This window comes from Arvicola amphibius, chromosome 17 (genome assembly GCF_903992535.2).
Source record: "Arvicola amphibius chromosome 17, mArvAmp1.2, whole genome shotgun sequence".
Classification (NCBI taxonomy): Eukaryota; Metazoa; Chordata; class Mammalia; order Rodentia; family Cricetidae; genus Arvicola; species Arvicola amphibius.
The window spans coordinates 39,937,277-39,962,807 of record NC_052063.2 but is presented as its reverse complement, the minus strand read 5'-3'; the positions used below and the strand labels follow the sequence as shown (position 1 = coordinate 39,962,807).

Below are 25,531 nucleotides of genomic sequence, written 5' to 3'. Positions count from 1 at the left end.
TAAATGTTTAACTAGTTTGCAAACTCAGTCTTTCTTTGTTACTTCATTGATTTCAGTATCATAGAGAGTAGTGCCATGCTTCATGCAGAGAGGGTTTTCTTTAGATTTCTGTCTTCCTTTGAATTATTTCCTTAGCAAACTTCTCTTAAACCAGGATTGCCGAATGAGAATAAAAGGGAACGCTGGGATCCTCACGCAGTCTGTCCCTCTTGTTGAGGGTCCTGTCCAGTCTAGGGGAGCATCAGTAGTGTGTAAGCAGTGCTTCTCAGAGCCCGTCATTGCTCACGGTCTCCTGGAGAGCATTGGAAACACACATCCTGGACATCAGCTCCAGGAGGAGGCCAAGATTCTTCTTATTTAACAAGCTTCAAGGCGATGCTCTTAGCAGTAATGCAAAAGGGGACATGCCTTTAACAGCTCTGCAGTAAAAGCCCTTTTATCTGCTCCAGTAGTAGCCTGGAACTATTGAAAAGTCCATTTATTAAAATAACTCACTAATATGGAAGTTCTAGGAATTGATTTAAATCTGCATCACAAAGATTTAATTTAAAATGCTGCCAGTCTTACCAATAAGCTTAAGGCCCGTCCTATGAATGTGGTTCTATGGAATATAGTTTCAAGTCTTTGTTTCCCTAAACTAAACCTATAATATATAGTGTGTTACTTTTGTGCTTTTCATTTCTGAGACAAAATACCTAATAAAAAAAACAATTAAGGGAGTATATATTTGAATTCATGGTTCCAGGGGTCTTGGTACATGTTTGGCTGGTGGTGCATCATGGCAAAGAGGTGTGGGGGAATTAAGTTGACAGGAATGAAAACAACAAGGGGCTGGAGCAAGTTATACCCTCCAAAGTGATGCCCAGTGTTCCGTTTTCTACACTCAGCTCCACTTCCTACTATACTAGTTCATACATTACAAACTACCAGCGGATTTGCCCATTGACTCAGTTAGCCTACGACTCAGTACTCCCACTAGCTGAGGTCCACGCCTTCAACACATGAACCTGGAGATGGCAGAGTAGGGGTGCATTTTATATTCCAACCAAACGTTCCACTTCGGATTTCCAGAGGACTCATGTCCAACTCAAGATGCAGCACCCTCCAGTCTATCTCCAAGAATTCCCAAGACCTCGAGCTAGCATCACATAAAAGTCCAAGTTCATTCTCTTCTGAGACTCAAGGCAGCGTAATCCGCATCACGGGATGGCATTAAGGTCTGCGGCCAGCTTGAGCAGTAACTAGACCCACCTGGACCACAGCTGCAGCGGTTTCTGAGTTTTTGTTAGCTGAGCTCAGAGAAGCGCTTTCCTTGGCAGCCTGTGTGTGAAAGGCTCCCTGGAGTGATCTCCAATCAAAGACTTTCGCAGGCTTTCTATCTTTACACCCTTGAGCCACTGATGGATGGGAACTGGCTAATGCCTGAGATGCTAGGACAGCATCTTTCTTGTCCCAATGCAAAGTACTTGGCTAGTTTTGATGGAGCTAGTCTACTCAGCGAGCTCACTTTATTTTCAGCCTGAAAGAGCCCCTTGTTTTAAAAACCTAAACTCCAAGCTGGTCAGTCCCTTCTGCTCTGCCTTTCCTTCCTGATTCTCAACATAAACCCAGATGAAAACATTAAGCGATATCCATGCCAGTCAACACACTGGCTATCTCAAAGTGTCTCCCAGCAGATTAGACTACAAGCTTTAAATGTGGCATCTCACACAGTATCAGGTCATAGGGGGGACACACAGGTGTGTTTCTTGATGAGTGTGATATACGGTCTCTCATCCAAGAGTGTCCTCGTATCCATCTGAACCTCATGAGCAGTCGCTGAGGATCCTATCAGCGTTCTGGTCTTGAGGGTTCTCCATATAGAACCACCTCGCATGCTCTTCTTGCAGAACTGGAAGCATTTTTTTTTCTTTGAACTCTTTTTTCCCCCCAATATTTCCCCCAAGTTCCTCCCACAAGTCATTTCCAAAGACGTAGACGTTGCCAAGTGAGGAAGTCACAGCAACTGCCGTCCGTCTAAGCCTTCATTCTTGTGTCGGTCCATCTTTCCACCACTGTGACAGAATATCTGATCAGACCAACAAGGAGGAGGACGGATTGGTTGTTTCTGCTTTTTGTTTCTTTGTTTTTGTTTTTCACTCATGGTTTTAGCCCATGGTCAACTGGCCCAGAAACAACAGAGCCAGCTGACCACCATCCTCGCTTTCAAGGACGGGCCTTTCTCTCATGACTAGCTTTCTTCCTTTGGGACCCACCTCCCAAAGGTCCCACTATGTCCTAGTGGTGGCACAGATTAGTCACCAGTTATGATTAATAGCCTTTAACATGGAAGTCTTCAGGGACACTTAAGATTAGAATCATGACACCAACCAGGAAAAAATTGTCGATGTTATAGAATCTTCTCATAACTAAATCATAATAGTTCTATAGGTCACAGGCGTGTCAAGCCTTATGTTTAAGGTTTCTATTCACAGTGAAAGATAAAAACAGTAGTTGCACCCATTGGTAGATTGGGAATGATGATTATAGCCAAATATATTTTGTAACCAGCAGTTTAAAATGTGCACAAGCTTGTACTCATTTTTCCTCAAGCACTGATTTTCTTTACCTGCTTTGTATCCTGTCCCTTTTGAGTCTGCTTCCACTGCACTCTCCTTGGGGAATTTCTTCCATGAAAAGGCTGAAGCTTCCAGGATCAACTGGGTTCTGTCCTAAGGAAGAGGGGAAGCCCTGTAGAAAAACCTGCTTAGCCTGACTTGCCCAACTCAGCAGATCTCAGCTACTCCCTTGCAGAGGAGAAAGCCAACCCAGGGAGGAATGTGTGTGGTAGTGGCAGCTGGCAGGGTGTCCGGTTTCAGAGCCAGCCAGGCAGATATGTTGGCAGGCCTACTGAAGCAGCTGCCCAGAACTGGAGAGCTCCACCATGTTCTCAGCTTATTTCCTTTGGCCTACCCCCAACTCCTTTACATCTTTTCACCTATATTCCCTATCCTAATATCATAGTAATCATTGTGTTTATTATTTTTAATTCTTTTAGATCTTAAATTTCACTGGAAAACATCACATATATACCCAAAATATGGCTATAAATGTTATTGTGGGGGGATACACTCACTCAAACCATATTTCTCAAATTGGCATATCAAAACATATGTTCATTCAGATGTGATCAAACAGCAGGTAACCATTTCAGAATTATTATCTGATTGTCACCTTGGAAGAACAGGCATTGTCCTTCTCTTCTCTTCCCTCCCAGGATTGCACGTGTGTCTTAAGGACTAGGGAGATGGTTCATGATCTCTAGAAACACACGTGAATGTCAGATGGGTGTAAGTGGCCCACTTGGAATCCCAGACTCAGAAGTTAGAGAAAGGGCATCCCCAGACCAAGCTAGTGATCAGGACGAATCACATCGGGGGCTCTCTGGGTTCACCTGGAAAAGTCTGCCTCATTGAAAACCATGGAAGACCAATTGAAAATGTTTCCCGGTGTCCTCCTTGGGCCTCCACATGCATGTGAACAGGCATCCACATATGTGCCCACACACATGTAGAAAACATGCGTGTATTCACATATACACACTATCCATACAAACGCATGAAAAATGAGGAAAGAGTAAGTGAATTCTTCTGTGTGAAGAGCAAAGCAAGATAGGGAAGCCCTGCTCATTTCAAATGTAATACTTGGTCAAAAATTAGTTCTTAAGATCCTATGTGATCATAAAGAGCACATGGTTTATTAATTTCCCCTTTTATTAAAAATTGCTTGTTTTTTCATAACTATATCTTGATTACAGTTCCTCCTCCCTCTACTCCTCCCAGTTCCTCCCCTTGAATCCAGATCTACTCCCTTTCTGTCTCTTATTAGAAAAGCAACAGGCTTCTACCAACAAAACAACAAAATACATAACAAGATAAAAACAAAGCCCATCACACTGAAGTTGGAAAAGGCGATTCAACGGAAGGAAAAGAGCCCCAAAGGAGGCACACGAACCAGACACACTTGTTCACACACTCAGGAGTCCCATAAAAATACTAAACTGAAAGCTACACTATACACACAGAAGCCCTGGTGCACACCCGTGAGGCTCTGTGCTCATTGCTTCAGTCTGTGAGTTCATATTTACTCAGTCCACTCAAGACACCTTGTTCTCCCGGGGTCCCCCTTCCCCTCGAGCTCTTACACTATTTCTACCTCCTCTTCCTCCGCGTTCCCTGAGCTGTGAGGGAAGAGATTTGATGGAGACATTCCGTTTAGACATGACACACACATTTTAAAGTCAGGCCCGAGTGTGAAGTCCAAATCTACTACTTTTTAGCTGTGTGAGTCTGGGAAGTTATTGGGCACCGTGTGCAATTTGACTTCATTTGCATGCACACGCAGGCTACATGCCTACCTGACTTCATTTGCATACACACGCAGGCTCCATGCCTACCTGACTTCATTTGCATGCACACGCAGGCTCCATGCCTACCTGACTTCATTTGCATGCACACGCAGGCTCCATACCTACCTGACTTCATTTGCATGCACACGCAGGCCCCATGCCTACCTGACTTCATTTGCATGCACACGCAGGCTCCATGCCTACCTTACAAAGACAGTGTTGCTTGGTGGTTTCCTAACTGGCAGAGTCAATGTTCCATAAACTAGGGTCCATTTTTATTATTATAATTATCTCCTAAAACCCCTTTCCCTCCATCCTGCTCCTCAGTCAGGATATAATCTAGCACTGATCATTACATCCGCCACTGATTTTTAACGTTTGAGGTTCTGTTTAATCTGAAGTCGTACAGACGAATTGAGCTATCACTGACTAGTGGCCCCCAAAGTTTGTGAATCCTAATATTCAGGACAAATCTTACTCATACCAATCCTGGGCTTCCCATACTCCAAATGTTTTCCATTGTTTCCTTCAACTTACTGTTCCTGTTTGGCCTTCATTCATGCTTCCTCCGTGGATCCCCGTGACGTAACTTGGCGCCCTAAGACACACAGTGCTGCATTGGGATAAACAGGTGTGACTTCCGAGTATCCGCCTTTCTTCCTGTTTCCGGCTCATTGCTCTACTGTGTACATAGGGAAATGCTGGAGTCATTCTCAAATGTTGCAGTCTTTGATTTTCAATCCTGCTGTCAGCATTTTAGGGTCCTTGAGGTACCAGATATCTGTTTGGAGGACTGCCAAATCTTAAATAATGAGGATACAATCTCTATGCTCATGTCAGTCAATACCAAATAGGAGAAACAATTTAAAAATTAGTAATTTAAAAATAGGATGAGGGAGCTAAAGAGATGGCTCAGTGGGTGAAGTGCTGGGCATGCGAGCATGAGGACCTGAACCCAATTCTCAGCACCCATGTAAAAAGCTGGGTACAGCTTGTGTGCCAGTAATACCAACTGGGGAAGCAGAGACAGGAGGAGTCCTAGGTCTTGTTAACTAACCAGTGCTGGCCAGATTGCCAAGCCCTGGGTTCCTTGAGAAGTCATATCTCAAAAGAGAAGGTGGAGGGTGATTGAGGAAGACACAGCGTATCCATCTTTGGCTTCCACATCCATTCACACACATGAGTACAGACACATATATACACATACCAATGTGATAAATGGCTGTGTACATGTCTGTGGCAGCACTCTATGTAAAGGTCCTTCAAAGTTTAGGATGTAGGGCACTTCCTCTTAGTTGGAGGAAGTAGGTCAATCAGGGAATGCCTTTAGATTCTACTGTAAGGTGCACACGCTCCCCCAACCATGTACCATGATTACAATGATATTCCCTGCCTGAGTGTATGGAGCTGAACCCTCTGAAACAGTGCGCCAAAATAAATTCTCCCTTGATCTTCTTCTCACAAGCATTTTCTCACAGTGACAGCACAAAATGGCAAGAGAACGTGGAAGCATCGATTTTCACCAGGAGACTCAACTACCTTGAAATGGCAAGGGTTTATAATGTGGGACAGGAGAGAGAGAGAGAGAGAGAGAGAGAGAGAGAGAGAGAGAGAGAGAGAGAGAGAGAGAGGGAGAGAGGAGAGAGGAGACAGAGAGACAGAGGAGAGAGAGAGAGAGAGGAGAGAGAGAGAGAGAGAGCGAGAGAGGATCTTATTTGCTTAGGGAGTGGCATTTTAAGTAAAGGGGAGAGAGATTGTGGCACGTCCCAGTGGTCTAATATACTGAAGCATTAAGTATGGTAGGAGATGAGGTGGAAAGGCTTTTTAGAACATCAGCATGGGCCTCGTAGACTATGGTGAGGAGTTTAAAGTTGATCTCAAAGCCCATGGGAGGAGCAACCACCTGACCTCACACAGGGAACGAGTCCAGAGGAATTGGTTAGAGACCACTGGTTTTACTCATGTTGAGTGAGTCTGAAATAAACATTGTGACTATGTCCATAGAATGAAAAGACCGTGAACACCAAACAGACTGGCTTCGCAGCTGGCAAGCTGGGAATTACACAAATAGCTTCCCTGATTATCAGGTTCCTCATCTACAGAGATCTGTATCTTTAAATATCTCCAGTACTGGCTGCTTTGAGGATCAAAGGAAGTAATTACTATATCTTAGCAAAACATTTATACCTAGTAGAAAGAACCCAGTGAGCACTATTAGCAGCCACAATTAGAGAAAATTAATTTTAGCTTTATTTTGTGATGGCCAAATGCTTAAGAACACTTAGAGCTTTGAATATTTTTCTCCCTCTAGATTCAGTTACTGTTTTGCCTTCAGAAGCTCTTGTGCGTTATCAGAGGCGTGTAACTGAGCAGGGCAAAGGAAAGGCTCTTGTCCCAGGCTCCAGGACAGGGACTCTATCCCCAGGTCCACAGGATGCACAGAACTCTCTTGAAATAACTCTGTCATTTTGCCTTGGCTGTGCCTGGTAGAAAGCCATGCAATAAAGAGACTGTAGATACGGCTAGGTCCCAAGGAGAAGGCTGGTAGAGACTTGGGGGGAGTGGTGCCAAATATTGCAAGAATGCCCAGGAACCTGGGTTTTCAAGGCTTTGCATCATGTTACTACCTCTCTGTCCATGAAGTGGGCAGCTGCTGTGTTTTCTCTTGGTTTAAATGACCTTCCTTCGGCCAGAGAGCGTGTGTGTAGAGTCTGAATTCAGCTCTTTGACTTCTTCACAGGCCCTCAAATGTGTGGAAAACACCATGCCCAGGCCTTTGCTTGTCCTACCGATAACGCATGGTCTTTGTTGAGTGTGCAATAAAATCTTACGCAGATTTAGCCTTTACTTCTAGTTGAATCTATTCTATCTTGGCTTTCTTTGGGGTTTTCTTTTCAGTTTCTCAGTGTTAGGCCAAGCTAAGTTATTTGAAGTAGACTTTCCCCTAAAGCCTACATTGGAGAGGAGATACACCTTTCACTGACCCCTGGCTGTGCTTTGAGCACTGGAAGGATCTAGCTGTCTCGTGTTTTCTCTCTTGTGGTAATGGCACCCAACCCTGAGGGCACCTGATAATTGCCAGGGCTGTTCACGTGACCAACGGAGCCCTTCCTCTGGAGTCTATGGTTGTTTCAGGTCCGGGAAAGCATAGAGAATTTACATTTCTAACCAGTTCCCAGATGATGCCAAAGTTGCTGGTCCTTGAATCACAGCTCGAGACTCAGAAACGATCACTTTCATAAAGACATTTAATTCCACTCATAAACTACCCATATCTCCTGCAAATACCCCGAGTGCCCAGCTTTGCTGTAAACTGGCCTTAGCACAGTGAGGCAGCCAGAGCGAGGGGCTCTCTGAGTGGCATGTTTTCTCTGGCTAGTCCGACTCCAAGACTACTTCCAACAGTTTTTTTTTTAGTTGAAGTGAACTTTGATTGACCTGCACGTGTATCCCTTCCAAAATCCCTCTTTGAATCCGAACCTCCTCTTTGGCCATGGCAGCAGCTGCCGTTATGGATTCAAGCCAGACAGTGTTCATTCTGTTAAACAGGCAGCACTCAAGAAGGCAGAAAATAACATTACAGACAAGTAATGCAGCCATTTCGCATCTGCTCTGTGGTCCCATTAATTTCCTTAACTGGAGCTACGCTGAACATACAAGCAGGCTGGCCCCTTTCCTGCCTCCCCCTATTAGCTGTAAACCTGCTGTTGGCTGCGTATAATATCGTTAGCGTCTGTTTAGGCTCGCTTTGAAACTTTCTGGTGATGTGATGCCCTGTCTTCACAGGAGCTCCTTTCTCTCGGGGTTGAAGATTCTAGCTGCTCCTTCCTGAGCTTTGGAGGTTAGAGCAGGAGAGCTTCCACCTCCAAAATGCTCTGAAAATAGCTTTCCAAATAGTGGTTAGTGCCGTCCTCCCAGGCAACGTGGTCTTTCAGATGCCTGCTGGGCTAAAACCCAGGAGGGCAGATGGATTCCGAAGTTCAGCCTGAAGCTGAGCTGACACTCCAGAACCTTGAAGGGGGGAAGTTCAGGGTCGGCGGTGCCCCCTAGTGGTCACCGAGGTCTTGGCTCACACTCTAGAGGGAGCTGTGCTGGCTTTGTGTCATCTGCCTAGAAGAAGGGATGTAGACTTGGCTCAATGTGGGCTGACACAGGAACTGTTTTAGAGAGCGTCTCCTGAGAATCCACCCATGATAACAATCCTCCATCCTGCTGCTCTCCTTGAGCATTTTCTGAATTCCCCCTGGTGCCAGACAGAGTTCTAGGGTATGAAGATATGAGGATAAAACCATGTTTAGGGGGATTTTGTTCTAATGAGAGAAATCAGTAAAAACACGGGATAGGGCTGGAGAGATGATTCTTTGGTTAAAGCACTTACTGCTCTTCCAGAGGACCAATGTTTAATTCCCAGCACCTACATGGAGGCTCACAGCCATCTGTAACTCCAGTTCCAGGGTATTCTACAACCCTCTCCTGGCCTCCTTGGGCACCAGGCATGCATGTGGTGCATAGACATACGCGCAAGCAAAACACCCATATACATTAAATAAATATGCACATATATATGTATATATGTGTATATGTATGTATATATATGTATGTGTGTATATGTATATGTGTATGTATATACATATATATATAATCAGAATTAAAAGTATATGCCATAAGAAGAATCTTGTCAAAAACTGATGAAGGACTCTTAGGTACTGTGTTGCAATAACATATGGGCTTCAAAGCTTCTGTCTACCAGGCTGAATCCTATTCCTTAGCCTTTAATTCTTTCATTCAAGAAAACTCACACTTTTTTCTCCTTTTAGTTAAAGGAGAAGCTTAAATGAACAGTTGGAAAGGTGAAAAAACGCTAACGTGATGGACAGAAGCTATGCGATGCCCTAGGAAAGCACACCAAACCCAACTAAGAGACTAGGGTGTCCTTAGAAAATAAGGCACATGGGTCAAGTCTTGAGGTAGAAGGAGAAATTCCCCAGGAGCACAAGAGGGAAGAGCTGGGTGCGCAGGGAGTAAAGACTGGAGACGGGACATCATCCGACGGCTGTGCAAGGATTTGTGACTCTAAAGGGAGAGGCTCTGGGGCTTGGGTTGAGATAGGAGAGGACAGTGTGGCTGTCTGGAGCTCAGCTCCCGCCAAGGCTCGGTTGTAATCTGCCAAGGAGCTGGAGAACTGATAAGAAGACTTCACCTAAGATTGCAGTGTAGTCAGGTTTGTGTTTTGAAAATGTTCCAGGAAGGAAAGACCAAGCCTCGTGAGTTGACAGCGCCAGTGGGAATGGATAGGAAAGGACGGCAAAGACCAGGTCCCAAGCAGGAAAGCCATTTAGAAGAAAGCCTTACTGTAAAACATTAGGCAGAGCCAAGCCCGGCCTCCTCAAGGGCAAGTGTCTTATAGCCGCAGGACCACGTAGGGCAGCTGCTGTAGAAGGAGCGGCGGGCTGTGTCCCGCCACCCAGCTAGCTTTACACCCGAAATAACAACACACAAATTGTTTTCTTTTAGACACCGCCTGGCCCCGTTAGTTTCAGCCTCTTATTTGCTAACTCTCACATCTTGATTAATCCATTTCTAATAATGTGTGTAGCACCACGAGTTGGTGGCTTACCAGGAGAGATCTTAACCTGCGTCTGTCTTGGAGAGGAGAGGCATGGCGACTGCCTGAGGCGTCTGCCTGACTCTGCTTTCTTTCTCCCACAGTTCTGTTCTGTCTACTCCGCCTACCTAATTTTCTGTCCTATTAAAGGGCCAAGGCAGTTTCTTTATTAACCAATGAAAGTAACACATAGACAGATGACCCTTCTCCATCAAGATGCTGCCACCAATGGAAAGAAAGGCAGGCTATTCAAACACCTGTTTACCTGTGGCATCTATAGGGATTTCTGGGAGGGTTATTTTCTATTTAGCCTTGTTAGTAAAATCAGGTGCAAAGACACTGTTTATACTATGAAATCTCAAGTCCATACAGAAAACAGAGAAACAGTGTGTAGTGAGCCATCATTGCATCTCCCAGGACAGCCATGGCTAGCTGGTTCCCTGTCTAGTTTCTCTGCCTACTGAATTGTTGGGATGCAGGCCCAGGCATCCCATCCTGTAAACAACAACAGTATCCCTAGTAAAGGAAGGCCCCTGGAAATAAAACCCAGTAAAAAAAATAATTAGCAGTGATCTTAATATCATTGTGTATCTCAGCAGTGTTCATGATTCCCAGGAATATGGTTTGTGAGTATGTACATGTACATAAACACATGTATATGTATATAATATATGTGTATATAAACATATGTGCAGAGAGAGAGATGAAACAAGAAAGTGAGAAAGGAGCAAGAGAGAAATGGGGGTGGGGATTTGAGTTGTAATTTTTAGACAGCTAGTTTTTGCTTAAGTTAGAATCCCCAAAGGTCTACTTTTTTACCTCACCACTACCCTTTGAAGGATGTGTTTCAGGTATAACGCTGCCATTTTCTTGTTTTGCATCTATGTCCCATACTGAGTGCACAGCAGTTGTCTTTGGCGCCTACCTGGGTGCTGATGTAAAATGTCCTGTGTAAGCTGGCGCACACCACGACTATCCTTTGCCAGTCCACTCCATCCCCAGTGCTGTTTGTCATTCTGTGAAGCAAGGAGGAACTAACTGGAGAAATCCTCCCCACGCCTCTCAGCAAGCGGGTCTGCCCCTAAGTTCACCTTCTTCTCAGCCAATGTTTGTTTTCATCTAGAATGAAGCTTCACCTATAACTTTCCACAAATCCCTCATTCTCCAATGACTTTTAACTGCATTTCCCCAAATCGTATAGAAAGACAGTGCCTAAATCTGGATGCCCGGTGCTGGATGCTTGTTCTCACGTGCAGATTCCATGGAACACACAGAAGGGTCAAGGTTTGCCCAGCAGCAAACCTCCTAACAGAGGGACCAACAACAGAAAACCCAGAGATAAATAATATTAGCTATCATTTAATCATGTCAGGGTCACTAATCAAATGAGTAGTTCCAGATTCTATCCAGAATAGAATTATTGACGCAGCTTGCAACATAAATGTAATCTACTCACTACATCCCTAATTCATTTAGATCAAAGACAGAACTGGCAGGTAAGAAAATATTATACTATTAGAAAACGGAGGTTTCTGGGCTTGAGTTCACTAAACCAGCTCCCCATGCTTCTCCCTGGAGCCCTCAGTGGTTTATCATAACCAGCCTGCTCACCACAACATAAGCAGCAGCCTAGAAGAAACTTGGGGACCATCATCTCCCAGAGTTCTTAGACTTGATGTGGAGGATCCGACTTGAACCAGACACCGAGTACTTTTCTGACCTAAGATGTTGATTCTAGCATTGCATTTTATGATTCCCAGCACAAGGAGCTGTTGAGGAATAGAGCCCCTGAGAAGTGGTGTGGCTGCATTCCAGAACTCTCGGGCTATGACCACGCATAAAGTAAATGCTGACAAGAGAGGGCACGTCCCTGCACACATTACTCTGCTGACCTTGCCTTTTATGTTCCCCCTAATTCTTCACCGCGCACACAGATAATTGAATTGTTAACTCAAGCTTTTCCTTCCCTCCTTGTTTTAGCATTTCATATCGTAAATGAACAGCTGCTTACTGCAAAGTGTGGCTCTGTGAATACCTTACTCTTCTCCTTCTGACTGTAAAGAAATGATGATTTTGTTCAAGCAGTTACTGGGCCATTTCATTGTATCCTGGGGTGCAGAAATGAAACAGCTCCTTAGTCATTCACAGCTCTCGGGCCAATGGATACAACAAATGTCAGGAACTTCAACCATGAGCAAATAGAAATCTTTCGAATCCTGAGACTTCATGATGCAACCCAAATGGAGTCATAAGAGCCACCGTGTTGGAAGTGGCCTGTGCCAGCTTTCTGACCAATGTCCAGGGAAGAACAGAAATGTCTTCTTTCCTACCACTCTGAAATGGCCCTGGGAACACATGACCATATGGCAGCCTAGTAGATTCCTGCAGTGTATGAATAGTTTGCATCAGTTCTTACTCTCTATAGCAGAGAGAGCATTAGTCGAACCTCTGGACAATGCCACTGGGTGGGTCAATGGGACTAAAACACTGTCGATGGAATTGTACTAAAGATTTTCTAAAATTCTTGGTATTGTCTTCAGGATAACCTCTCTGGGTCACACCTAAATAAGAATTATCATATGATCCAACCCTGAGCAAAACCAACTTTTTTTTTTTTTTTTTTTTTTTTTTGGTTTTTCGAGACAGGGTTTCCCTGTAGTTTCTAGAGCCTGTCCTGGAACTAGCTCTTGTAGACCAGGCTGGCCTCGAACTCAGAGATCCGCCTGCCTCTGCCTCCCGAGTGCTGGGATTAAAGGCGTGTGCCACCACCGCCCGGCCAAAACCAACTTTCTTATTTTAAGCAGTGGTGTGTTTGTAAAGCCTGGAAGTGGCCATTTTCTGAGTTATTGAGTGGCATTCTCGTTCTGTGTTATCTACTCCGCTGTGTGTTTATTCCATGGGCATTGATCACAAATGGAGCAAAAGGCTGGCCAAGCACTGTGCACAGCAGAAACATAACATGGAGGTTCTGTGGCTGTCGTTAAGTGGGCCACCCACTGGTTAAATAAAGTGTTCCCCATCCCTGACACTCAGGACAACTTCATCCCTGAATGAGAATGTGAAATCCTATTAAGGAAATGCTACCTCCCAAAATAGTTATTTTCTGAGTCATACTGTTGCAACATGGAAGTTTTGCATTTCCTACATTACGGAGGAATATATATGTATTATTCTCTGTTTCCAATGAAACCAATTATGATTCCTTGGCATTTATTGCAGATGAGCAAGAAAGTTCTGGAGCGATTATTTATACGGTGGAACTGAAGCGCTATGGGGGGCCCCTGGGCATCACAATTTCAGGAACTGAAGAACCGTTTGATCCTATAATCATCTCAAGCCTCACTAAAGGGGGATTAGCTGAAAGGTAAAATTTGAAGGAACTTCCATAATTACCTATGGCTGAGAGGGGCTTGTTCCCTTGCAAAACACTCTCCCTTCTCCTAGCTATTTATCTGTTGACTTTTAAATCTGCAAGGAGGATTGATTTTCAAGCTTGGGAACTCTCAGGCAGAGCTCTGACTTGACATTGAAGGGCATCTTAAAGGCGGTGAAGGATGCCATAGGCTTAGCATGGATATTACTCTCTGAAAGTGTGTTGGGAGACCACAGTCAGCTGCAGGTAGATTTATACTGTGCCCATTTGGGGGAAAGGAGACTGAAGTTGAGGGAGGTTAAAAGGCTTGTCCAAATCAATTCTGCAAGCATTTGCTGAGCTTTCTGTTGCCTGACAGGTATTTGCTAAGCTTCTATATATTGGGGAGAGGATAATAATAATACAGCTAACAGAGTGTAGTCACCCTTGCAATAGTGTCTAGTTGAAAGGTGTCCATTGGTCCTTTGACAGTGATGCACAGGCCCCACCTGCTCTCCGCCCTCCACGGGCATTCTGTCTGAGACATGCTACTGGGCACACAATAGGCTGTAGCTAAATCTGTTTTTTCAGTCACTTAGTTCAAAAACGCTCAGGCACATCATTCAGGCTGGTATTTGACGGCAAGACTTTGCAAGATGGAGATGTAGCACTGTGGAGTTTCAGAACTTCAACGTCCCCTTATTTAGAAATCAGCCCACGTGATAGGTCTGTCTGTCAGATGAGGGGTTGGGAGAGCCAGCCTGGGACAGGGTGCTCTTCAGGTGTCCCGCCATCCTAGTTATTACTGTCAGACAACAAAGGAGTCGGGAAAATTTCTTTACACCCAGCTCTCACAACTTATATCTTTCTTGAACTAATACTCTATATTAGAGGTTTTTTCCCCAGAGGAAGATTCTATAATTCGAACAACACTAGTAGACAGGTTAAGCAACCCCTACTGACCAGCAGACACCTGTATCACCCAGACTATGGTCCTAGAACAACCCCCGCCCCATCCTTCATTATCCTTCATTATCTGAATTTAACGTGACCCAGTGCAGCCAAGGCCTGACATTCGTACATTAGGCCTGGCTCCTTATCTAAGGGTAAAGATCTTACTGCTACACTGTCAATCATCTACGGTCTTCTCCTGTTCCTTCCAATGCTTCCCAGCTCCCAACAATGACAGATAAAGAAAACATCAGAACTGTACATTCCAGTGTGCTCTTTCAGATTGGATGGGGTATAAAGAAAAAGCTTAAATATATGGCTATTTGGTGTGTTCGGCAGTAAGTTAATGACTTTTCTGGGGCTAGAGAGATGGATGCCTTGGTGGAGCACCTGACTGAGCCAGCATGGAGACTGAGTTTGCACCCAAGGCGTCAGGGGTAGAAGTGGGTACCTATCAGCTCAGCTCAGTGTCAGCCAGTTTAGCCAAATTGATGATCGCCAGGTTCAGTGAGAGGCTGTGCCTTAAACAATAAAAAAATCAATATAGATAGAAGATAGATAGATAGATAGATAGATAGATACACAGATAGATGATTGATAGATGATAAATAGATAGATAGATAGATAGATAGATAGATAGATAGATAGATAGAAGATAGATAGATACACAGATAGATGATAGATAGATAGATAGATAGATGATAGATAGATAGATAGATAGATAGATAGATAGATAGATAGATAATAGATAGATAGATAGATAGATAGATAGATAGATAGATAGATAGATAGATAGACAGACAGACAGATAGATAGATATAGATTGATAATAGATAGACAGGCAGAGAGAGAAAGATAACTACATCTGTTCCACAGAGCTCATTCCTGGGAACCTGTAAGGAGTTTACCAGATGACTGAGCTTTCTCAGATTTAAGAAACATCCAAGACCATTCTCGAAACTTATTAAGACACGTTTTCTAATTTTACTCAAAATGAAAAAAATCATTCCCAACAGATTCCATTACAACATTTCCCAGGAGGAAGCTAAGTTTGAAGCTTAGAGACCTTCCCAAGTCTTTATTATAAGTAATGTGCAGGCATATAGGGAAATTTACCCCAAGAAGCAGACAGGGATTGTATCTACCTTCCCTGCCCCTGTCTGGTGTGTCTACCTTCCCTACCCCTGTCTGGTGTTGCAGGACTGGAGCAATCCATATCGGAGATCGAATCCTAGCCATCAACAGCAGCAGCTTGAAGGGGAAGCCTCTGAGTGAAGCCATCCACTTGCTACAGATGGCAGGAGAGACTGTCACCCTGAAAATCAAGAAACAGACAGATGGTGAGTGAGACAAGAAGTCCCAATTAAGGATTTCCAGTGTGTTTCCTTTCCTAAAAGAATGTGCTTAGTGTCTGTATGTGTTTCTAGGGAAATAACTCGCTAGCTAGAGTATTCGCGGATCTTTTCACTTGAATTTACACTGATACATAACCCCCTTTCCCTGTCTGTAAAGCCCAACCAGCATCAAGTCCCAAGAAGTTCCCCATCCCCAGCCACTCGAGTGACCTGGGAGATGGTGAAGAGGACTCCTCCACAATACAGAAGCCTGGCAAGCTCTCCGACGTGTACCCTTCCACGGTGCCCAGCGTGGACAGTGCTGTGGATTCCTGGGATGGGTCTGGAATCGATGCCAGCTATGGGAGTCAAGGTATGGAAGATTCAGCTCTGTTGCATGTGCAGAATGCCTTTTGGTGACCCATACCTGCTTCAGTTGTGCCCACGCTGAACAACCTGAGCACTTCCTTCCACCCGCTAACCTGGAATTCTCTTCTTGGAAGACACGGCATTGATCATCCATGGATAGGCTCCTGATGGCCAAGTGGTCCACACAGAAAGCTTAGGTGGATATGAAGCAGACCAATGGTAGGACTGATGGAGACAGGGCCAGACCCCATTGTGTTGTGGTTTTATTGTGTTTTGGTTTTAGCAAGCATTTCACAAAGACAGGCAGGAGGATCTGAGCCTGTTAACAAGAGGGTTAACAAGTGACCCCATTGATTCTTAGGCATGCTTGGCTTGAACATAAGCCCAGTTTTCCTTAGTCCTCATTGTTAGGGTGATGTGGTTGTGATGTGGGAAGGTGTGTCACAGATATGTCTCCACAGACATCCTGCTGACACCCTAACACAAACAGCTTGGAGAACAGGTCTTGGGTGAATATCTAGCTACCCCTCTTCTCGGTTCTCCTATTTTCTTTTGCTCAGCCTACCTTGGTTGTTGTGTCCTTCTCTGTCAAGTCCTAGATAGGTGGGAAAAATTGAAATGGCATATTTTCTGTTATTACATAGTCACAATATTGGAATTTGGTGGAGAAAATATGTCAAACATCTCAAGTAAAGTTAAAGTGTGTGTGTGTGTGTGTGTGTGTGTGTGTGTGTGTGTGTGTCTGATGGTCTGATGAGTAGGAACACAGAAGTGTAGGAGACCAGAGGTGTCTCATCTCCCTGGAGCTAGAGTAACAAGCAGTCATGAACCTCCTGATCTAAGTGCTGGGATAAAACTCTGGTCTTCAGGCCATCTCTCCAGCCCCATCACAAGTAGATTTAATCCTTCTTTTATCTGGCAATTCTTCCAAGTCATAATACCTTGTGACTAGTTAGCCTTGTCACCCAATGGCACATTTGCAATGCCTGAAAATTACTGGGACATAAGAAGATGCCAAATAGAAGACCCTAGTCAAGTTTTACCACAGTAAATGGAGTTTATTTATTAGTGGGTGTGTTGATTTACTCTTTTACTATTGTGGAAACATTTTTACATACTTTTTGTGGGGAAAAAATTGATATTGATACCAATGAGTTCTGCCCTATAAGGCAATACATATAAACTCAGCTATTCCAGCCTTTTGCACCAGAGCGCCAGGACCATGACTGGCATATGAAATACGTGGTCTCTCCTTCCTTAGTAAAAAGATGAAAAACTACTACTTTATGAAACGTTTCAAAAATCTGAATGGTGGTCATAATATTACATTTAACACTGATATATTAGAATCTTTATAAAGCTAGAGAAGTTAAGAGGGAAGTGGAGATCATGATGATGGGCAGAGTTAAGATCACTTGAAAATGTAGCAATGGCTTGTATCAGTCGAATGCCTGAGTTCGCTAACCATGTTCACATGATGGCTCGCATGCAGTCCCCATAAGGAAATGGTAAGTCGAAGGTCACTGTCGGTCATGGGTTCCAGTGTGAGGGGAAGATGCAGAAGCCAGCTAGTCCAGCTAGTCCAGCATCCGGTGTGGCCAGCACTGCTGACCGGGCATGCCGTGTGTCCTGGAGCACGGAGCCGACAAGCTTTCTCTGCTCTCCCTCTCTGCAGCAGCTCTGACAGCTCAGAAGTCCTAACTGTGGAGAGCTGAAATCTGCTCTGCCCTTGGTTTCTGTCAATTCTTCCTACTCACACCCTCAAGGTGATTCAGAACCGACTCCAGCCCCTTCCCCTTGGCAGCTCTTTCGGTTGCTGGATGATGTTATCGCTTCTTCCAAGTCTTTCCTTCTTCAAAGAAAATAGCCCAGTGCCTTTAATGGCTCCCCTACATAACCTATTTTTGAGCCTCTTTTTTTTGGCTCGTGGCGTCTCTTCTCACTATCCTCAAGTTTAACTCTGTGCTTACCTCAAGCATAGCACTCGGAAACCAGTCCTTGTACGAGTGGCAGCTCAGAGCACAGCAAGCCTACCCTGTCCTCATGAGACAGCAGAGCCTGCCAGGCCCACCCACTGCAGCATGGGGGTTAGGACTGCTCGTTATAGCCATTCAGTTTGAACTTGCTGTTCATCTAGACCTCAGAGTCTGGGTTTCTTAAGGCATCATGTGACAACCAGGTGGATTTAGTTTTTGACTGGTTTTTTGTTTGGTTTGTTTGGTTTTTTGTTTGTTTGTTTGGTTGGTTGGTTTTGGTTTTTTGAGACAGGGTTTCTCTGTAACAGCCCTGGCTGTCTAAGAACTTGTTTTTGTAGAACAGGCTGGTTGTGAGCTCACAGAGATCCACCTGCCTCTGCCTCCCAGGTGCAGTGATTAAAGGCGTGCACCACCACTGTCCAGCTAGCTTTTGATTGTTTATAATTGACTTTTTATAAGCAAAACATAATATGTACTTATTTTTCTCTTACTAATTAGCGTGCTCTGAGCTAGTCTTTCCTACTTGTCTCTCTAGCCCTGCGGTTCTCAACGTGTGGGTCCTGACCCCTTTGTGGGGAGGTCTTGTATCAGATATCCTGCATAACATTTATGTTACGATTCATAACAGTAGCAAAATTACAGTCATGAAGTAGCAACAAGATAATGTTATGGTCACCACAACATGAGGAACTATGTTAAAAGGTCGCAGCATTGGGGAGGTTGAGAGCCACTGCACTCAGCAGATTCCGTTCTGACCCAGAAAGACCTCACACATTCTCTGTCTCCCTTAGCCTGTAGCTGTTCCAGGTTTGCTGAACCCCCTTGATGCAAAAGAGTGGGTGGCTTGAGTCAACACGTTCTTCACTGTGCCCGGCCACTCCACAAAAATGTCTGTCCCACTTACTCATTTAAGGCTCAGCTTAAATGATTCAACACTAGAAGGCCCAAGAGTTCACAAGTAAACAGACACTACCAACAACGACAACACAGAAAGACAATGATGGGGGAGACGCAAGGGCTGTATAGTAAATTGAGTGCTTCCAGGATACGAGCTTCTCCCAGCCATCTGTGGGGTGACTTCTCCTCTCCCCGTCTCTGATGCTCCAAGCCAGTCTCCTTCATCAGGATCTGGATCTTTGGGCCCTTAGGGTCTCAATTATTCCTTCTCCTAACTGAGGAAACCCTGAGGGCTGCCCTGGAATATGGCTAAAGTCTATCCAAAAGGAGACAGTAAATAGTCACCTCCTGAACTCTTGTCCTCAAGGCAATTGATGTACTCGTGGTCTCTTTAGTCTTTGCTCTCAACTCATATTCTGTCTGGTTGCTTGAAGTCACTTTTACCATGTGTATTTTCCCTAGAAAAAAGAGTCTTTTTAATACAAGTTTAAATACATTTGCATATAATTAAGTAATCTCTTGATTGATTCTTTTGTTTTCTCAGTTTCTAAACACATCCCTAAAATACATTCCTTAATATATTTGTGTTACTAATGTTTCCATGATTAGATTATTAGTGTCTTGCTTTATTTTTCCCCCAGAAATTGTCAGATGTGTTTATTATTCCCTCTACGGATCTTTTCTGAAGATGTAGTTTAGGGAGGCAAACTCGTATGCTGAGAGCACAGGCTCGCCCAGCCCCCTGTGTTGCCATCTCCGATGCTCTTCACTTTTCCTCAGGTCTCTGCATGCTCACATATGGCTTCCACCAACTTGCACAGGTTCCACCGAGTTCTGGTGTTTTTACTTCGCTCTCTAGTTTTATAGAAGATGGCTTTGATGTATATTTAAAAAAAAAATTTTATATTCTATTTGGTCACCTTCAGCATTTGCTCCATGACAGGCTTTTTCTGTTACAATTTGTTTGTCTTCCTGTCTCCCTCCCTCCCTTCCTCTCTCTTCTCCTCCCTCTTTCCCTCCTTCCCCTCCTCCCGCTCTCTCTTTTTTTTTTTTTGGTCTTTTTCTGGAGACAGGGCTTCTCTGTGTAACAGTCTAGCTGTCCTGGACCTAGCTTTATAGATCAAGCTAACCACAAACTCATTGTGATCCACCTGCCTCTGCCTCCCAGTTGCTGGGAATTAAAGGCGTGGTCCACCACCACCCAGTGCCCCCCCCCATTTTTTTACTATAAACTTTGCATACAGCTTGTGCCTGCCCTTTTATCACCCTCCGCCGCCCTGAGTGAATCGACCCTGAGCTGGACATTTGCTAGAGACACTGAGCAAGCCGCATGCTCCCACTGTGTTCTAGGCTAGCCACCTCCAAAGGCTTCACGTGGTAACAGGGTAAGGGCTTCACAGCCAGTGGTGAGCAGAAGCTGTGTCGCTCACACAAGAACTGCTGCTCACCTGTCTCAGCCCTCTCCCAGTCCACCTGACTCCCCTGGTGATAGACGGGGCCCAGGGTGTATGCTGCTACCAGCCGGTTCGGTGCATCCTAACGATCTAAGCAAGCCATTGCTGCCTCTTCTCTGTCACGGCCTCTGTTTTGGCTGAGTGGGCCTCTGCAGATCTCTAGCCAGAGACTTCTCTCAGCCCCATACCACCACACACACCACCATTGCCACGCATACCACTGCACACACATACCACACACACACACAAACACATACCACACACACCAACAAACACACCACACCACACACACTCACCACACACACACTCACCACACACACACACCACCGCACACACCACCATTGCCACACATACCACTGCACACACACACATACCACAAACACCAACATACACACCACACACACCACACACTACACACACACCAACACACACCACACACACACACACCACCGCACACACCACCATTGTCACACATACCACTGCACACACACACATACCGCACACACCAACATACACACCACACACACACCACAACACACACCACATATACCACACACACCACACACACACCACCACACACATACACACACACTACCACACACACATACCATACACACATAATACACACCACACACACCATACATACCACACACACTACACACACAAACCACACACATACACACACCACACACACACACCACACATGCATAACACATACCACACACGCATAACACACACCACACATACATACCACACACACCACACATATCACACACACCACACACACACACACACACAGAGATGTCAGGGGTGACATCTGAGAGTCAAGAGAACTTTCCTTTGTCTGCCATTTTTCAAGCAGTGTTCATCCAGACACGTGAAACATTCATTGGCAAGAACAATTACAAATAGCCGCTCAAGCATATGATTTGATTTTCTTGTTCTTAACAAAACTGGGTCTTTGAAAACGAAACCTGGCCAAGATTGTCTGGCTTGCCTTCTTCTGCTAAAATTGGTTTCTAAAACTACAAGGAACAACAAGACTTACAGCCCCCAAATTATAGACTCGGGGAGTAAATTCCCCAAGAGCATTTCAAACTTTCTGTGTAGGAGCCAGCATCGTTTAGTTTCCTTTCCCCGTGAAGAACTGCTGGGAACTGAAGGGCATGGGTGGGAAACACACTCAGAAAAGCCAATGTGACTGAGTTGGCGTGTCCAGACTTTACAAATATCTCAGATTTATTATCCCTAAAAATGAAAACCACCACGCCAATGCGATTTAGAAGCACCTACATTTGTGAAGCTTTATCTTCCATTCTGCAAATAAATAAAATGAAACTTCATGCTCAGCAGAAAGAACCAAAACTGCATTTTAAACCCTCATTACAACGCAAAGTATAAACCTCGCTATTAAAACCAAGATGCAGACGAAATAAAGGGAGATGCATAAAGGTTTCCAGTTCTGAAGGCAGTGATTACTTACAGCATAATTTTTTACAATTTATTTGATCAAAATTTCACTTAAAATGCCATTTACAGAAGCTGGGCGATGCTTTGGCGGCTAAAGTGTCTTCCGCATACGGAACTGAGTTGGGCTCTCCAGACTACATTAAAACAAACAAAGCAGTCCGGGGCATCCTTGCACTGGGAGGGAAGGCAGGAGTTCTAAGGCTTCTGATTGAGCCAGATGCCAGCCAGCAAGCTCTAGGTTTGGTGAGAAATAATGCCTTAAAAGACACAGGTGGAGAGCCTTTGAGGAAGAGATCAAACATAACTTTCTGGCATGCACAAAAATGCACATGCATGTGCATTCTCTCTCTCACACACACACACTCACCCAATACACAAACACACACTCATGCAAATGTAGTTCCCCACATCCTAAATGCATTTTAATTGCATTTACTGGCACTGCCATTTAATAAAAACAATAATTATCTTTTACAGTTCACTTTTCATTTGCAACAGCTTCAGTTTGTTCCCAGAGTAGAGGATCATTCCTCGGGATTTTGTTACCTCCCCACATCCGAGAAACAGCTGGCTGTCACTCACCTAATTTCTCACATAGTCATGGTATTGACATCTTCCTGAGGCAGTTAGGGGTTGCATTCAGCTACTTACAAGTGAGAACCAACATGATTGCCTCTCACCAAGGTGCAGATGTATTGTCTCCCAGTATAACCCAGAGCCTGGCACGCAGTGCCTTAGCAGCATCAGGGCCCACACATCTTACTGCTTCTACCGATTAGCACTCTGGTGTCACCCATCACTGCTGCCTTTGTTACAGAGCCTCCCTCAAGTGTGGAGCACCACGCCTACGAACTTAACTCTTTTCTTTGAGTGTCTAATCTCATAGTCCTGTCAGTGTTGTTTAGAAAAGCCAAATATAGTCACAGTCATAGACTCTCTTTTTTGAAAAAGGCTCAAATACCCCAAATAGCCTCTAGCTGTTTCTCTGATGTCACAAACTAAAGCCAAAGATCTTGAATTTCCAATATAAAATACTTTGTAACTGGGCCTCTCCAGGGTGCGTTTTACTCTGTTACATCCCAAATTCCTCATTATTCTCTAAGTAAAATTTGGTCCCTAGTATAATAAATACCCTAAAAATGATTAGTGTTTGCATACGTTAATCTATCCTGTTCTTTATCAACCCAAAAAGTGTTGTAAACGGAGTTAGCTCTAAAGTATGTGTGTGTGCACGTGCGCGCGCACGTGTGTGTGTGTGTGTGTGTGTGTGTGTGTATGGACATGCTCCTGCAAAGGTAAGTGCACATGCTAAAGAAGGTAGGCCTGTCCTGCAGCCAGAACCAGGGTACTTTTTCCAAGTCCTAACAGTGACATGATTTCAGCTCTAAAGATGTAGGCGTATTAAAACTGGTATATATAAAACTCTGCGGTGCTTTGGGATCTATGCTCGTAAATACTTAGCACTTTTATCCTCGGGGTCATTTCCTGGTTCAAATAGTTACCAGTGCTCCAGCTGTTTGGCTTGCATTTCCAACATCTGGAACAAGAGTTGTAAGGATTCTTCTGAGAAGTCTCCTGGCCATGGGAGTGGTCAGGGCATCTCACAGACTATATCCAGCTTACCACACAGCCTAGTGGCAGTGGGAGAGGATGAACAGAGACAGCAGTGGGCCAAGAGATTGTCCTAACCTGGCTAATCAGGTGACTTTACCTTCCCCCTGAAGGGAGGAACACGTGTAGGTAGTAAGAGAGACCAGAGTATCTTCTTAGGTGGAGAGAACGCACTGACGGCTTCTGGGGTAAGAGCAGCCCTTACTATGACTGTGTCTTCACGTTACTCTTTCCAAGCTTGGTCCACACCAGCTTCCCAGCCCCTAGACCTATCCAGTACTGGCATGCTAACTTCACGCTCTCATTTGGCCATCTTCTGACCCCTTTGTGACCCAAGTTCTAACCACTAAATAATGAAAATGGGGGTAGAGGGCTGTTTGTTACATTGTTCCTTAAATACAGTAAGACACAGATCCGCTAAGCCATATGTGTGTGTTTACACAACCTGAGGAAATGGACTAAGAAATGTGTGATAATTACCATGTAGGCTGTGGAGTCAGCCTATGCATATGCCCTTGATTTCTCAGGTGAACCCCACCAAGAATACTGAAGAGCATTAATACTCCACCACATACGTGAAGATGCCCTCCAAATGCTTTCCTCAATATGATTGCAAAGGATGTAACTTCTCTCGTTATAAATACCCTTTAAGTCTGTTACTGTCAAAATCTCGGTGTTATAGGCTTAGCTGAAATTCAGGGGTGATGTATATTGCATAACCTAATTGTTCCCTAATCCCCATCAGGCCCATCAACCAGGCAGCGCAATCTTTTCTTTTGCTATTCAGATAAACATACTAACGTTCAGGCTTCCTCTCCCTGGTATCGTCCTCACTTCTGACTTTCAGAGAGAGGCAGACGGTAGGGCAATATGGAGTGGTAAATGCCTTCCCCTGGGTGTGCCTGGTTCGACGATGGCCCAGCCTCTCGGTGCCCTTCTCTCAGGAGCACGGTTTTTCCACCCTGGCCCTGGAATTGGCGGCTTACGCTATGCTCCTGAGACTCCAGGCCAAGCACCCTCAAGGGTTTAACTTGAGTGAGAAATGAGTCTTGTCACTGAAACATGGTGGGACGGCTGTGAACCGAGAAGTGAGAAACAAGAATGTGTTGGTCCAGAGCTCTGAGCTGGGTCAGCCAAGGCAGTGTGGGAAGATGGAGGTATGCGTAAGAAATGACCCTGGAGGACCTGAAACTGGTTCCCCTGAAGTTGTGGCTCGAAGCCCCCCGAAGGCGTAGATACTAAAAAGCCTTTGACTTCGTCTTTTAATTGCAAATATTCATAGTACCATAGCTGGCTATGAAGAAAGCCCTCAGAGCACTGAGGCAGGATGAGTACCACCACAGGCTTGATGCTATTCCTGCTGGCACTTACTATCCCACCCTCTTCTGGCCAATGATGTCATAGCTCAACAGATGCGACAATCCTCTTATGCCTTGCTTCTGTTTCAGGTACCACTTTTCAGACTTCAGGATACAATTTCAACACCTATGATTGGAGGAGTCCAAAACAAAGAGGCAGCCTGTCTCCGGTCCCCAAGCCTCGAAGCCAGACTTATCCAGATGTGGGGCTGAGTAACGAAGACTGGGATCGGTCCACAGCCAGCGGGTAAGGTTGCCCCCTCCACTTACACTGCCGCGCTGTCCGAGGTGACTTCCAGGTCTCAGTGGGAGGAGCTGCGCCTCTCTGCGCCCATTGGACCTTGCGAAGCCACCACTTTAACCATCCACATCAGCCACGTAGGTTTCTAGAACGTGTGCCCGCCTAGGGAGAGCCGAGTAGCGCCAGGCAACAGTGCAGTTTCCCGGAGTAGCCGTGGGGGACGTCAGCTTCTAGGAGCTGTGTACTTTCCGTGGCAAGCAGCTCCTTCCCCTTCTCCCACAGGCAGTTTCACAGTCGCGTGTAAGAAACGCTTGCTTTGAGACAGAGTCTCACATGGAGCCCCAGGCTCACCTGAAACTCCCCTTTGCCACAGACTCCCATTGGTGTCTGCCACCAGTCCCAGACAAAAGAACCATAGAGGTGTGTGTGGGGTGAGTGTGCGTGTGTGTGTGTGTGTGTGTGTGTGTGTGTGTGTGTGTGTGTGTACACTCACACATGTGCCTGTGCAACCACGGGAACCCATCTA

At 45.0% G+C, this 25,531-nt stretch overlaps 1 protein-coding gene across 1 annotated transcript in view; it reads left to right on the top strand.

Moving 5' to 3' along the window:
* The window catches only part of Grip1 (glutamate receptor interacting protein 1), a 274,899-nt gene that overhangs the window by 219,455 nt on the left and 29,913 nt on the right, over window positions 1-25,531 (top strand). The window contains 4 exon segments of the mRNA XM_042054253.1: window positions 13,212-13,356; window positions 15,496-15,635; window positions 15,808-16,002; window positions 24,855-25,011. Coding sequence (XP_041910187.1) covers window positions 13,212-13,356; window positions 15,496-15,635; window positions 15,808-16,002; window positions 24,855-25,011 — 637 coding nt within the window.